The 15,028-nt window shown below is 51.5% G+C and overlaps 1 protein-coding gene across 15 annotated transcripts in view; it reads left to right on the plus strand.

Moving 5' to 3' along the window:
- Window positions 1-15,028, plus strand: part of NCOR2 (nuclear receptor corepressor 2) — a 235,548-nt gene that overhangs the window by 118,536 nt on the left and 101,984 nt on the right. For all 15 annotated transcript variants that reach the window (XM_051633721.1, XM_051633729.1, XM_051633730.1 and 12 more), the window contains exon 6: window positions 4,447-4,560. In XM_051633721.1, coding sequence (XP_051489681.1) covers window positions 4,447-4,560 — 114 coding nt within the window. The remainder of the gene's footprint in view (window positions 1-4,446; window positions 4,561-15,028) is intronic.

Below are 15,028 nucleotides of genomic sequence, written 5' to 3' on the forward strand. Positions count from 1 at the left end.
GCTGGTAGTGCAAGGAAGTAGCCCTGTGGACTGGCTTGCAGGGGCTGAAGAAGCATCTGGAGTGATGGAAACCACGGAGGTTCCTCTTGTTGGGTTTGGTGGGAGCTGGGTGAAGTCAGCCCTTCCCCACTCCCTCCTAGGAAGCTCAGACAAAATGTTGGTGTCATCTCACAGCTGGCAGTCCGGCTGCTGGTCCATGTTCTCCACGCATGTGTGAGGAAGGAGGCGCACACCATGCACGTTGCCCACTCTGGAGAGGGGCTTCCAGAGCAGGATGCCTGGCACAGTGGTGAGGCAGCCAGGAGAGCTGACAGCTCTGCCGATCCACTGCCTGACTTTTTTTCAGAGATGCTGAGGAGCTGCTATTGAAGCTGACGGGAGCAGCATATGCTCGTTGTCATTAAAATCAAGCTGTCCTTCCGTTAGGAAATGGGATTTTTATTGTTGGCTGCTTGGTTGCTTTATTTCTTCCCTCTGAATCAATTTTATGATTCTTCCTCCCCACAAAAATGCTCTGCTGAGGGGGGAAGAAGGTGAAAGTGGTTGTTGGCAGTAAAAGCTTCCCCTTCCCTACTTCTTGTAGCAAATTCCTCCCCCCCTCTGCCAAACATGGTCTCTTTTCCCCTCCAGCAGGATCCTTCCCCAGCCTGGTCCTTTGGCAGAGCTGGCACATCTGGGAGGAAGCACCTTCAGGGGGTGGAGGTGGTGGTGTGGTGGTTCCTATCTGAAATGTTCTGGGAACGTTTTGTCCATCTGTGCATCTGAGCTGCCAGCGCAGGAGAAAGATGAGCAAGGGAAAGCAATCAGCCTGAAACATGTCCTGCTCCTGCAGGAACGGAGCAGGGGAGGAATTGTACACAGCCGGAATATCCTAATGCTTTTCCCCTCTGTCTTTGGGAGGCCTTCTCAGGGTAATTAAATACATTTGTATGGAAAGGCTGGGCAAGAAAAGCCCCAACCAACCCCAATCCACCATCTCTCTCTCTTTTTTTTTTTTTCTTTTTTTTTGGCTGTTCCTGAAATGACAAGGAAGGCTCTGCCTGGACTTTGCAAGAAGCAAATGTCTTCAGCAAGCTCAGAAACCTTTCCCAAACCCTGCACACCCCTGGCAGAAGGCCACCTCCATCAGCCATCCCCCGCTCATTCGTGTGCCATATGTGCTTAAATCTCTCGCTGAGTCCTCTCTCCCCCTCTTCCTGACAGGGAAGGATAATCCTTATGCATTTATTCCTGGCAGAAGTACTGGGGATCTGAAGGAGGAATAAACTGCAGCAGTGCCTGATCCTCCCTGGGCACCAAGCTCGGCCAAGGGCTTTCCAGGAGTACAACACTCCCACCTGGTGATGGAGGTGGAGCCAGCCGGGTGGAAGAGCTCCAGGGTTTCCTCTTCCATCTATTTCCTGGCTGAGTTTCCTCTCCCCTCAGCTCTTTGAAAGTGGTTTTCAGAGATGCCTGTGGCTGGAAGCCCTCTTCTCTCCCCAAGGCAGGTGAAGCATCCCAGTATCCAGGCGATGGCTGCCAACGCAAGGCAATGTGCCCACTGGGTACAAGTGTAATGACCTTGGCTTTGTCAGGCAGGTCCCTCCAGCACAGGGGCTGCCTGTGCAGGGATGGGGTCTTCCTGAAAGTCACCCATCTTCTGGCCAGCACTGCAGGCTCTGATGGCCCCTTTGCCGTGTGTGGTTGAGCCTGGTGTGGTCTCTTACCTGGAGAAGGCACCTTCTTCACTTGTAAAGGGGTTGGCTTATGGGTGCTGTAGGAGCCGAGGCTGTGGCTAACAATGGCTTCTTGCATCCCTTCAACATCACTGCACTGTCTTTCATTTGGGGAGAGGAAGGGGCCTTCGGGCTGGCAGTGGGGAGGGAGAGAGTGTGGAGCCGTCAATACTCATCTCTCATCCTGCTTCTCTCCCTGTAAAGGTCACAGTCCCAGCCTAGCTTTTGTGGCAGACCTTTAAGAAATCCATTTTGTCCATGTCTGGGAACCCTGACCTATTTTGCTTTGCCATTTCCGACAGCTCCCAGGGGCAGCTGTCATGGGCTGAACCTGCTGTGGTCAGGTGTGCTCCTGTAGATCCCATCACATCCTTACCTCCAGCATCTGGCTCTCTAGTAACCATACAGTGTATCACTACAGAGAGTAGAGTTTAATTCTCTGCTGTATTCCAACTACAATTAGATTTGTATTTTTCTTTTAATGAGCTGCTTTTAATAAGCCTCCACTTACTGGCAAACTTTCCTTTCCTGATACCCCATCAAATCCTCTTGTCTGAAGTCACTTTACACCCAGTTGCTTCGCAGAATTTTTGTGGGTTTCCAGAGCAATGTAGCCAAGTCTCTGACTTTTTTTTTAACCAAATATTTTCCTCAAGAGAAATAGAGGATTTGACTGATCCCTTTTGTGGCTCTTTCTTTTGAGTTTTTGGTGTTTAGCACTTGGGAGCGAGGGGGTGTGATGGGGGGTGCCTTGGCTGGTCTGAGGACACTGAGCAAGAGGAGGCAGGTGTCTGGAAGAGCTGCTTCTGCACCAGAGCAGATGCTCAAAATTGTTTTGCAGGCTGTGGTTTCAGCCGTGGCTTCCCAGAGAGCTCATGTCCCCTTTTCCGCAGTGATGTGATTTAAGCCACCTGAGAAACAGCCATGGTTGAGAAGAGAAAGGAGCTTTTGGTCTGTTTCATGCCTAGTTTGTAGCCTTTGGTGTGACACAGCAGTGTGGCTGTTTGCAGGCAGCAAGGGATGGATCCCACAGTGCTGGGGATGGTTCCACCCCTTCCAGGATGCAGACAGTCCAAGCTGGACATTTCCTGGCCATCCTCACATGTGGTTGGAGTAACCCCTAGGTTGTGATCCCAGCATGGGCCAGCATGTCCTGCCCACTGCCAGAGCCTGCTGCCAGGCCAGGACAGTGCTCAGCCATCTCACTGGTGATGCTGCTTTCTTTTTTTTGCTATATCACAGAGTTTCCAACACAAAAAGTTGTCCACCTGTGGGGACGTGGAGCATGAGTGGAGTCCACAGGACAGGATTGCTTCATCTGATGAAACACATTAATTAAAGAGGTGTGAGTTATCTCAGCCAAGCCAGTTAGACTTATCTGGGTGCTTAAGTGTTTTCTTGAACTACATCCTGCAGCCCAAGCATTGCTAAAGAGATATCACCAACAGGAGCAGAGATGATCTGAAGGAGGAAGAGATGGTTCTTCTCAGCCCCCTAGACACTGTTGTCTCTGGGAGGACAGTGATGTGCTTGCCTCTGGTGCAAACTGATTGCTCTCAATCTCAGGTGCATTTTCTTCCCAATAGAAGACTTGCTTGGTTTACCCCTTGCTTTAGCCGCGGGAAGTAAAACCACAAAGATTTGGAGTTTCAGAGACAAGCAGTGAAAAAATCAGAGGAGCTTTTCAACAACCTCTCTTGTGCCTGTGCTGCCCCGCAGCTGCCGTGTGCCGCCGCTGCTCTGCCGCCTCGCAGGGAGCCCACGGCCCCAGGAGGAGCCCAGAGGAATCTGTAATTTCCTCTTTTCAGCTGAGCAGTTCCTCAGACTTACTGGAAGGGCTCAGATGTCTCCCCCTGCCTCATCCCAGTCAAAAGAGCTGGAGGCACAGATTGTGTGTAAGGCATCCCTGCTGGTGGTGGTGGTGTTTGAAGGAGCTCTCTTAAATCCTCTGGTTTATAACTAATGTTCAGCACAGCCTGAGCGGCTCACAGGTGGGTAGGGACATGTTAGAATTCAGTGATTTCTCAAGGTGTGTGCATGGATGTGCTCACTTCTGCTTTCCATCTCCCAAAAAGGTAGTTGGTACTTGAGGCAGCTTTGGGACCAGCTGGATTTTACTACATATGTAGTGGGGACATGGTAGACGTGCTCATGGAACAGCTCTTGAGCTCCTGGATGTTTCTTCTGTGAGTGGGAGTGAAGCTTGTGGTGTTATTGCCTCCTCTGCTGTACTTACTGGCTCATCTGACTGCTCAGCACAGGGTTGTCCAGTGCACAAGTCATTTCATTGAGAAACAGATAAAGCCAAAGGTGGAGAGCAGCCTTGCTGCTCACCCCTTGCACCTCCACCTCCTCCTGGCAGCCCCAGGGGCAGGTAGCAGCAGGGAGCCAGGCTGGAGCTGCGTTTCCCTTTAAGGGTTTCCAGTAAAATAATTATTTCCAGTCTCAAACCACCTTCAGGAGGCTTGTTTGAGGAAGGTCCTCATCCTCTACACCTAAAAAGCATTGGACCGGGGCAAGGCAGCTCTATGCCGGTGTGGCAGGGGGTGTTGGGCAGCTCTCCTCCCTCTCCCTGTCCCTCTGTGGCCTGAGCCTGGCCATGTCTCACAGGAAGGCTCCTGCCATGGTGGTTTCTGTCTTGGTTGCGGCACCGCAGAGAGTCTCGTGTGGACAGGGACGGCTGCGTTTCTTGCTGTGACTCACCCTCCTCCTCCCCCCTCTCCTTCCACAGCAACAGTTGGAGGAAGAAGCAGCCAAACCACCAGAGCCTGAAAAACCCATCTCCCCTCCTCCTATCGAGTCCAAACATCGCAGCTTGGTGCAGATCATCTACGACGAGAACAGGGTGAGTCTGGAAGCGATGGAAGTACAAACGTGCGATCGCGCCGTGTCACCCTGGCCAGGGCTGGGGAGGGTGGCAAGGGGGGGTGGGGGATTCCCTGGGCAAGAGCCACGGGGTGGAGGCCGTGGGAGGTGGGTTGATGGAGCCTGCTTGCTGTGCCATGTGGATTGAGCACAAATGTCTTCTGAAGAACTTGCGGGGGGAGGTTTCCTGCAATCACTCTTAGATTGGAAGCATTCAGGAGATGCTTCAAAGCCCTGTCTGTTAAATAGCTTGTTTCATCCTTTCCTCTGGGACTGAATCTGATTGAAAGCTGTCTCAAAAGATGGGCTTTGGTGTGGTGGGGTGGACTGCATGGATGGAGGGGGACATCCATGAAGCTCCAGTGCTGGTTGGCCAGCTGCGAGCTCTTCTGGCTGCCTCTAAGCCCCACAGGCTGGAGCAGAAAGAATGTGGATGCAGCCAGGGCTGGATTTGTGGATATTTGACGTGGTAAATAGCATTAGCAAAGGTCAGGCTGGCATCCCTGGCTCTGGATCTCTCCTTGACTGCTCTTGTTGCTCTCAGCCATTGCCTGTAATAGCAGCCTGAGGAGACACAAATTTTGCTGTGTGCTTTGGAGTGATTCTAGGAAATTGGGACCTTTGGTAGATAATCAAGCATATTCATTTTCATTTAGGTGTTGGATAAAAAGGATGATTCTGCATAAAAGGAAAACTACCAGTCGCTAATTATTTTGAATTGCGAGGCCTGCGATTTCACTGGGAGCTGCAGAAATCCAGGTGCCCAACTGCTAAACAGAAAAAAAAAAAAAAATGCATACCCTGTGGTCCCAGGCAGTGCAATTTTCCTGGTTTTCCTTTTCCATCTGCTTCTCTCCCTGAGCAATAAGAAGCCCAGGGCTGGCACAGTCTGTTACGTGAGTGAGTGAAGGTTGAGGTGGATGTGTTGGAAGTGTCAGCACGCACTGGCTGGTGACAGCTTTACAGACACTGGGCACTGGGGCGGGTGCCAAATGTTCCTCAAAGCGGTTTTCCCCCTGGCACCACCAAGTGCCCTCTCCAGGGGTCTTGAGCCAGATGGCTTGTGCCTCCTGTGCAAGGGGTTAGGTTCAAAAAAAAAAGGTCTTAAACATTTTTATTCCTATTCCCTTGAGCATCATCCTTCCTGGACATTCACATGTACATGGAGCTCATTAGGAGGGGAAGAAATGGGGCAGGGAGAAAAGGTGATCCTCACCCATTGCATCCCCAACAGCCTGTGTCATAGCAGTCCCCATTAGCTGGCCCTGGCTCAGGGCTGAGTGTCCTGCAACACCATTGTCCTGCTTTGTCACCTCTTGTCTCTGCCCACACCAGCAGCAGGGTCACCCTTTCCCTCCTGTCTCCTGGAGTCTCCCATCACATCCTCTGCAGCAGACACAATCTACTCTTGAAGCCTCTGCTGGGGCTTAGGGCACTCCCACTGGTGGTGGCAAAAATCATAGCAAATATGGAGTTCTAAATTTCTCCTTGAAAGTGCATGGCCATAATACCTGGGACACTGTCGCAGGTGGTGCTCAGAGCTGGTGGCATCCGTTTGTCAGCGTGCCTGACTTTCTTCTGAGTTACACTGATCCTCAGAGCCAGGCTGCTACAGAGCTGTTTTGCTGTTAACCTTTGTGGTAGGGTGCTCTGGTTCCAGGTGGGTGCTCTGCAAGTGGGGGTCATGTCTGACACCAATGTCTGCATAATTTCTAATCTGGCTCCATGTTCATGTCTTGTGTCATCTCTGGGAGGGGTAAATGATGATTCTTCCCCTGTTCTTGTAAAATCTGCTTACGAGTGGCATGTGGCATGTAAGCAAAGCCCATCTGTGGGTAGGAGACTCAAGCCAAACCACCTTTCCCTTTTGCTTGATAGAAACCATGGCAGGCTGGAGGGAAGTTCCTCCTTTGAAGAAGACATGGTCTATTCAGAGGCTACAGAGAGACGAGAGAGTCAACAGAGCCTTGCTGGTCAATTGCTGTGGCTGGGTGATGAAAGGACTTTTACATCCCATTGCATGGAGGTGCTGAGCTGCAGGCTGCAAGGGGAAGGGTGCTGAGCCTTGCCAACAGCATTGCCCTTGGCATGGCTCCAGGTGTGATGCAGGATGCAATTTTCCATCTAAGGGGCATCCCTGAGCTCAGCTTTCAGCCTCTTGCCTCTGTTGGAGACATTTGGAATGCTTTTCAGTGATGATTGCTCTTCCTCTTGGGGCCAGAAGAAGGAAAGCTGGAAAAGGAAAGGACATGGGAGCAGCATCAGTTAGGATCATGTAGGGAAAAGGGTGGCTGGTGGTCGGACGTCAGGTTGCTTTGGGTGGGTGTGGTGGCAGCAAAGCATCAGGGCGTACCCATCCATCTATGGGATGGGAGAGCCCTGGGCACCCCTGTGCTGACCCACAGCTTAATTGCAAGGTGAGGTTGATAGGACCAAAGGTCTGTGAGCCAGACCGACACACGTTGATCCACAGCAGGGAAGGTCACTGAGCCAAACGTTCAGCCTTTCTGCTGCTCCTGTGCTGCAGCAAGCAGTGCAGTTGGGTGCCTCAAGGTCTGCTGGCAGGAAAAGCAGCGGTAACGGCAGAGCCAGGGCTCCAGCCTGTGCACAAAGGGAGGAAGAGCCTGATTGACTCGCACGGCTCAGCTCGGGGCTTGCTTGAGGGAGGCAGCGCGTGGTAAGAAATGCAAATAAAAGGAGGATATTCAGGTCTCGGGAAGAGACGAGAGAGCAAAGCACCCCAGAAGAGTTGGCAAAGCCCGAAACGGTCTTTGAGAAACAGGCTTGTGGAAGGGGCAGAAAGCCAGCGCCAGAGCAGGTGGGAGGCGCCGCAGAGGGGCTGTCGCCTGGCTTGGGTTTGATTTTCCATGAACCGCGGGTCTGTGCCTCCCGAGCAGGCGGTGCCGCCGGGCCCGTTCCCACCGCTCCTGCCAGGCCGTGCCAGAGTTGCACACTGTGTGCAGTTATACCCCGAACAAAGGAGACACCAGAAATGGTCCATGGGAAGAGAAGAGGTTATGTGAGGACAGAGCAGCTAGAAACGCCGGAAAATCGAGTTAGCCAGCCATTCTGTGACCTACTTTCCTTTTGGCGATAGCTGTGGCTTTGCAGGGGTGAATGGTTTCTAATTTTAGCTTACGGTTCATCAAGGAAGTCTATATATTTTCTCGTCGCTGCACTGGGTATGGCTGAGGGGCTGGGAGGCAGGTCCTTGCTGGCCTGTATCTGATTTTCTCAAAATTCACATTGGCTGATTCTAAATGCCCATCACGCTGCTTTTCCCTCTCGTGACCTACTTAACACGTGCAGTTTGAAAAGTTCCTCGGCGTCGGGGAGGATAATTGCAGGAAACATGCCCTGTGCTCCCCTCTTGCTACACTCTGCTGGACAAGTAATTGATTTCCAGAAAAAGAAAGTTGACTGTACAGGTTCTGCTGGGAAAAAAGCCGCTCCTGGCTGCGGCAAAATCCCGTACTGTGAGGCTGTGGTTGCCTTTGGGAAGGTTTTAGGAGACAGGTTATGTAGAGGAAGCTGGTGTTGAAGATCCAGGTGCATCCTGCCCTGGGTGTGTGCTGACTGGAGCCACTTTATCTTGTCTCCAAAGGTGAGCTGTGAAGCTGCACCTGAAGAAGTACCTTGTGGGAAATATTTGCAGTGTAACACAGAAAAACACACACATGTGGATGCAAGCCAGAATTTCAACTGTGAGTGCAAACTGTACCATTTCTGAAAGGATGTATGAGGATGGAAGTTAACATTTTTGTTACTATCCCTAGACTAAACTGAGAATAAACAGTGGGTAGCATTTTGAGAAGCATCCGAGTCCTGTTTTTGAAAGTGCTTTTAGTCCTTGAAGAGACAGAACAATGTTTGAAAGCAGTCATGGGTGCTTAACTCACCAAGGTTGTTTAGCAAGTGCAGTGAGGAGCTCAGGGGACCATGTTGGCAGTGCTGGGTGGGGATGGGGAGTGTTTGCCAGCCCCCATCGCCCCTCCCCAGGCACGAGGTGCCAGCAGGGTGGTGCAGAGGAAATTGGGTTGTGATGAGAGCTTTGGTTGCTGCTAGAGACTGGCAGCAAAGCAGGCGTTGGGGATCTTCTGAATTAAACCATGTGAGCAACATTTAGCAACTCCCCTGCAGGGTGAAGCTGATCCCTGCTGGGTCTGGCACCTCTAAGGGGGTGACTCTGGGGCACAGCCTCTCTGCGGGCTTTAATTTGCCCCTCTGGGATGCATTATTGTGTTGAGAGCATTTTGCTTCCTTCCACCTCAGGGCGTATCCTCTGTGTGTATTCTTAGTCATGGCTTTATTCCACTAGGCTTTTCAAGGGATTCCTTGCATCCATCTTCCCCTGAAGTTGATTGAGCATACCTGGGCTTGTAGATGTTTTGGTGCTTTAAATGGTAATTTCCAGGTCCCTTGCTAAGCACAGGAGGAGAACAGCCTTGCTGTTGCTCCAGATTGCTCTCCGTGCCCTTTCTGAGACTGTGGGCTGGCTGAGCTTCCCTTGTTCTGCAGGATGCTGCACAGTGACAGCCCTGCCCATGCCAGCAGCCCACTGGTGCCTGACTTTGCTGGGTGAATTCTCCTCCAAGTCCTCTGTGTGCCCAGAGTCCCTATGAGCTACTGTGCAGGCAGATGTGTTCGTTCCTTCTCTCTGACCATCGTGACAGCCTGGAGCCCATGTGTACCCATCACCAGCTCTCTACAGACCAGATCCAGGTGATTGAAGGCTTTTTACAGACCTGATGTGCCTCAGAGGCAGGCAGAATTCCTACTTGGAGGCCAGCAGATAAAAAGCAGCCTCCATCCTTGTGTCAGAACTGTCTGTGCAAACAAGCACACATCAGCTTCCCTCTAAAATATTGAGCTCATTTATCAGGGAGGCAGAGGTCACGTCAGGACATGGCATGACTTCACCCTCCACAGTACCAGGGAGGGGACACTGTGTGCTGTGACCCACTGCAGCATGGGGAGGGCTGGGACAAGTGCCCCCACGTCACCTCTGCACCCTGTGGGTGCCAATGGCTTGTGGCCACTCGAGCCCATCCCAGCTCTGCCGTCAGGCCTCTGAAAAACTGGGTTTGATGCGGTGCAGGTGGTGGAAGCAGGCAGCAGCCTCTGCCTCGCTCTGGGGATTGAGTTGGTGGAAATCAATAAGATTAAATTTTAATTCATTTTCTGTCTCAGTGCTTGTTCCTTCAAAAGGGCACAGCTCTCTATCTATAAATTCAGCATTATGCTGTAAAATTGGAATTCAAAGGATTGTTTTCAACTCTTCCCACCCCCTGCTGCTGTTGTGTCTGTGCAGAGTGTGTTCCCAGCTCTATCTGTTTACTCTCCTCAAATACCTTCATAAAGCATTAATGCCCCATCCATAAATGAGAGAATAAATTAACTCTTCCAACATTGCAAAGTATAATCTAGCCATTAACTACTCAAAGGCACCAAGTGTGTCTCAGATCCCACGGGGATTTTACGTCTATAACTGATTTTGTGAGAACTCCTGGTTTACATTAGAAAGGGAAGAATCAGGCCAGTGTCCTCAGTGTGATGCTGCTGCAGTAAATAAAACCTTATCAGTGAAACCACTTTGGAGCATTAAATCTGCAGGGTAGTGTGTGCGTGTCTGTTTGTTTGTTTCAAATTCTAGTTTACAAGGTGAGGGCATTTCATGTTTTGCTGCTGAAAGGGCCAAGTTCATTCTGCATTTGTTGGTGATAACTTTTATTCTGGAGTTGCTTCATCTTGGCTTGGTGATGAGTGATGGGCTTTCAGGTAGTCCAGAGGAACAGTGGACAGGTTCAGAGGTTAGATGCTATTAAGACTTCTGCATGATAGCAAGATCTCCAAAAATACAACATTGAAACATTTAGCCTGGAGAATGCATTCGTTTTCTCTTGGATTTATGGACATTTTTTTGGTGGCAGTTGTTTTTTGGTGGTCCTGATGCCTTTTTTTGTTTTTTAATGCCTCCTTCAGAATCTGGAGTTCCCACTAGGTGTATTGACTGAGAAGCTTTGTCCACAAGTAACCCAGGCCACATAACGCCATGTACTGTGTTTTCAGGTCTTGAAAACACAGATGAGAAGTGCAGAGAACCCAAACCTGTCAGAGGGAGCAGCATAGACCCTATGGGTAGGATCACATGGGGCGTGACCAGAGCTTTCCTGTAACTTTTCCAGTGCTAAGGCTTTAATTTCTAGAAGCCTCCTGTGCAATGGCAACATTTTCAGCAGTTTTGCAATGGGTGAAACATTCAATAATGGTTTGCAATGGCTAAGCCTTGTTAGCACCTTGCTTTAAAATTAAAACATCTTTAAATGGCACCATAACCTTGCAGGCAAGAGAGCATGGTGCTGGGTCAGTGTGCAGGTGGAAACCTAGCCACAATGAGGGGTTCACCCCTTGGCTGGAGATGGTGTATGAGCAAGCTGACTGTGGAAACCAGCTGGCAATGACTAGCCGAAGCTGGAGCAACCAAAATGAGTTGGTGTGTCATGCTCTGCACAGGATAAGTGGGGACTGGTGTTAACACACCGCTCCAATGTGACTCGTTTCCTCAGTTTTGTTACTAGTTGTGGTTGGTCACTGGTAACCACCACAGCATGCATCTGCTGGCCTGAGCCTCAGGGATGGGGCTTCATTGCTGTTGGTGTGTTGAGGAGATGGCTCCAGCCAAGCACAGGGAGCATGCAGGGCACCCGCATCCCCTGGAGACCCTAGGAGAGCATCAGCCCCTGAGCTGGGTGTGAGGAGCCTGGCATATACCACTGAGGCTGACTGATCTCCCCTGGTGCTCAGGGATGACTGGGGTCAAGGAGAGCCTCATGCAGGCCATGCCTCCTTGGGCTCCCACAGTTGGCTTAGGAGCACCAGTGCCAGCCATCCCTGCTGGCTGTGGGAGCCAGGGAGGGAAGAGCCTTCTTTCCCTTCCCACAGTGCTGGGGCTCATCCCACCTGCTTTATGGGGAGAGCAGCAAACTGCTGGGATTGTGTGGCTCTTGGAGAGAGGGTGTTGAGGTTAAAAGAGGAAAAAATCAGTGTCCATGGTTGTAGGAATGCAAGCCTTTCCCCATGAAAGCAGCATGGCCAGGCTGTGGTTTGGCCCTGGCAGGTTTTGGCACAGAGGTAGGGTCTCTAAATCCCCCGAGACTGTTAGCTTTTCTGCTTCATGTAGAAAGGTGTCTCACTTGAGAGTTTCCATGATTTCTACTGTCTTCAGCCACACTTCTCCTGAATTGTGTTGAAAACCAAGTCCAACTCCAGCCTGCCCCTTCGCAGCACCGCCTGCCCCTGGGATGTCGTGCTGCTGGGACAGGAATTTTTCCCAGCACCGCCCTGTGTGCAGCTCTCCTGCCTCTCAAAGGGCTTTGCTTATCTCTGTGCAGGACATGTCTAGTCCCAAACAGAAACTCTTCCATTCCCCAGCACTGCTGCCTACAGGCTGCTATAAATATAAAAACAGGCTGCTACAGGAGCACGGTTCAGCTGCAGCAGCTTTGTGCTGCATGGAGCTGTGGCTGGAGCCAGTCCAAGAAAGTGCCACCTCCTAATTCCAGATCCGCTTTCTCAAAATAACTCGTGTGTTTCCTTCTCTTCCATTTTTAAACTTCACTTGAAGAAGAGCCCACACGAAATCCCAGACTCTCCCTCCTCTGGTTTCAGATACTCTGCTGTCTCGTGGGGTCGGCTCATCATCCCCATGGGAGCTCACATGGCCGGGAAGTTGCTCTCCTGCCCACTTCCCCCTCCCACGCCTATTTTAAGTTTCTTCAAAGGAAACTCAAGGGGCTGGAGTTTGCTTTGGAAGCCAACTGCTTTTTAGGCGAGAATGGAGATTGTCATAGTCTGGAGAGAGGTTTTTGTTGGTGGCGAAGATATCTTAATCTCCAGGCCTGTTGGAGGAGCATGAGATGGGGTAAGAGCACACCCTCCCCAGCCATGGTCTGCCTGCCTGTGCCTTTGCCCATGGGAAGATGAGGAGGGAGGGGTTTTGGGGGCAGATGCTTCTGCTTGCCACATCTGCAGGTCCCCTTTTGCATCCACGGGCCCCACAGTGATCCAGGTCAGTGTTTGCCGTTCAGCCACACTTACTGAGACACCTCAGTCCCTCTGAAATTGCAGATGGAGGACTTGTATGCGATGGGTTTCACCTCTCCATCTGCACCGAGCCCCGGTGCACTTCACTGGAGGTGCCTCTGCCCTCAGACGTGCCTGCAGATCACTCGTGCCTGTACTGGTGCCAAACCCAGAGCTGCTCTGCCTGAGCAAAGCAACTCTGATGGTAAATGGGAGCAAAATTCATCCTGGAGGCTCCAGTCCCTCTGTGAACACTGCTGCTCCCAGTGCTGTGGCAGTATTTCAGGACTCTATGGAATTGGGAAAAGGAGTAATCAGCTGCTTGCTGGGGAGCTGCAGAGGGACTATAAAACCAGCAGGCATCTTCACACATCTCACCACAAGTAATGGCTTCAGTTTGCTTCCTTCTGTTAAATAACAGGGATTGCAGGCACGGGTGGGGTTATTCAGCAGATGTAGGATGAACCCTCTGGTTTCCTTCTTGGTCCATCACTATAAATGTACTAATGACATTAATATTGGATCCAAGTCCTAGGTGGCTGTGGAAATGAAAGGATTTAACAGGGCTGCTAGTGGCCTTCAGCAAAGGTCCTGTGGCTGCGGGGGGACCTGGAGGCTGCCTTTGCACAGCAGTGGTTTGAGGTTTGCCTAAATTCTCAGCTAGGCTTCTGGCTAGCTGGACTCCCTGGCAGGAGCACGTCTCCCTCTGTCTGTCTGTCTGTCCTCCAGGACGAGCCCCAGCATGGTGGGAACCTTCTGGTAGTGGTACATCCTTCCCAATTCTGCCGCTAGCTCTCACCTCAGTCTGCGAGGTCTTTCAGACAGCTCATTACAGTTCCGCTATGATCTGATAAATGCAGCAAAGAGCATCAGCAATTACAGTGGGTGTCAAGTGTTAATTGGGCAGCTTTCAAGATAGAGGCATTTCTTTGTGTACGTACAAAGATATGACGTGCTCGGAATAGCTTCCCCTCCTGATCTTTCGTTCTGGAGACGTGTACATTACAGTTGGTTAATGCAAGACAAATTATGTCATTCTTCTTGATTTGCCACACGTTCTGCCTACGGTGATTTGCTTCTGGGTTGTCTCATTAAGTTGTCTAAACATGGCAAATGCAGCAGCTGAAAATACTTGCCTTTTTCTCGAAGTTAATCGCATTGTACACACGGGCCTCCAGCATCGTGGGTTCCTGGCTGTGCCATCCACTGCTGCCAGGACACCTTTCACCAACGCTGGTACCCAGGAGAATGGGCCTTTGGTGGGACCAGCTGCCTTGAGCTGGGGCTGCAATCTTCTGCCCCACAATTATGCTGCCTGCGACTAATCAAGGTGCTGATTTTTGTCCCAAGTATGCGCTAGAATGTATCTGGATAAGCTGATGCTTCCTGCTGCAGGAAGCGCCAGGCATCTGAGATACCTCCCTGCCCATGGTCCTCCTGGGATGGCGCAGGGACATGGGAGAGGTCAGAGGGGCAGAGCAGCTTGCTGGGACGTGCTCCAGCTGCGTTTCAGGCTCTGCCACAGCATCACTACCTGCTCTGCTTCTCTGTGTGTGTGTGTGTATGTGTGTCCTTGCTTGTGAGGTGCATGCAGTGATGGTGACATCTGTGAATCCCAAGGTCTGCTGCACAGGAGCCTTGTGGATGGTCAGGGGGATGCATTAACAGCAGGGCTGCTGCCCACACCCTGTGGGTGTGTGGGGATGGTGCCAGAGCAGCTGTGCTTGGTGGTTACATCTCTCCTGGCATCCTTGAAGTTGCTTCTAAATTGCAAAGAAGCGTCTTCTGAGTGTGCAGTAAATAGAGGAGCTGGAAACATGTTCTGGTCACGCTGAAGCACCTGGGATGGGTTTTGAGGCACCTGGGGGTGGTTGCAGCCAGGCTGTGGCTGTGTTGTCAGGCTGCGGGCTCAGTGACTCACTGGCTGCTCCCGGGGCCAATGCTGTGAAAGTTCATGCTGGCAGATCAGACTGCACATGGGTGTGCAGAGCCCCAGTAAGGGACTGACACACTTACCAGATGCATCTGTGCTTTTGAGGACCTGTCAGCGGTGGGCAGGGAGGTGGGTGAAGCTTTAGGAGACCCACTGAGTTGGGCAGACGCAAGGGCAAGCCGGCAGGGCGATGTGCCAGCTTTTGGTGAGCCAAACCCCCCTGCGCTGAGACCTTGGGAAACTCCTCATCCCACTGTGAGCCCAGTGTGAAGGTGGGAGGTGCCTGGTGTGAGAGAGCAGTGTGAGCCAGACCCCTGGAGCTGAAATCCCCTCCGAGCCCCAAGGGGGGTCTTCAGTCAGGGTTTGCCAAAGCCCAGAGCTCAGCTTCGTAACTCTGGGGCTCAGCTCCCATCCTGCAGCTCCAGCAAGGCTC

The sequence above is a fragment of the Apus apus genome, chromosome 16, assembly GCF_020740795.1.
Source record: "Apus apus isolate bApuApu2 chromosome 16, bApuApu2.pri.cur, whole genome shotgun sequence".
Taxonomy (NCBI): domain Eukaryota; kingdom Metazoa; phylum Chordata; class Aves; order Apodiformes; family Apodidae; genus Apus; species Apus apus.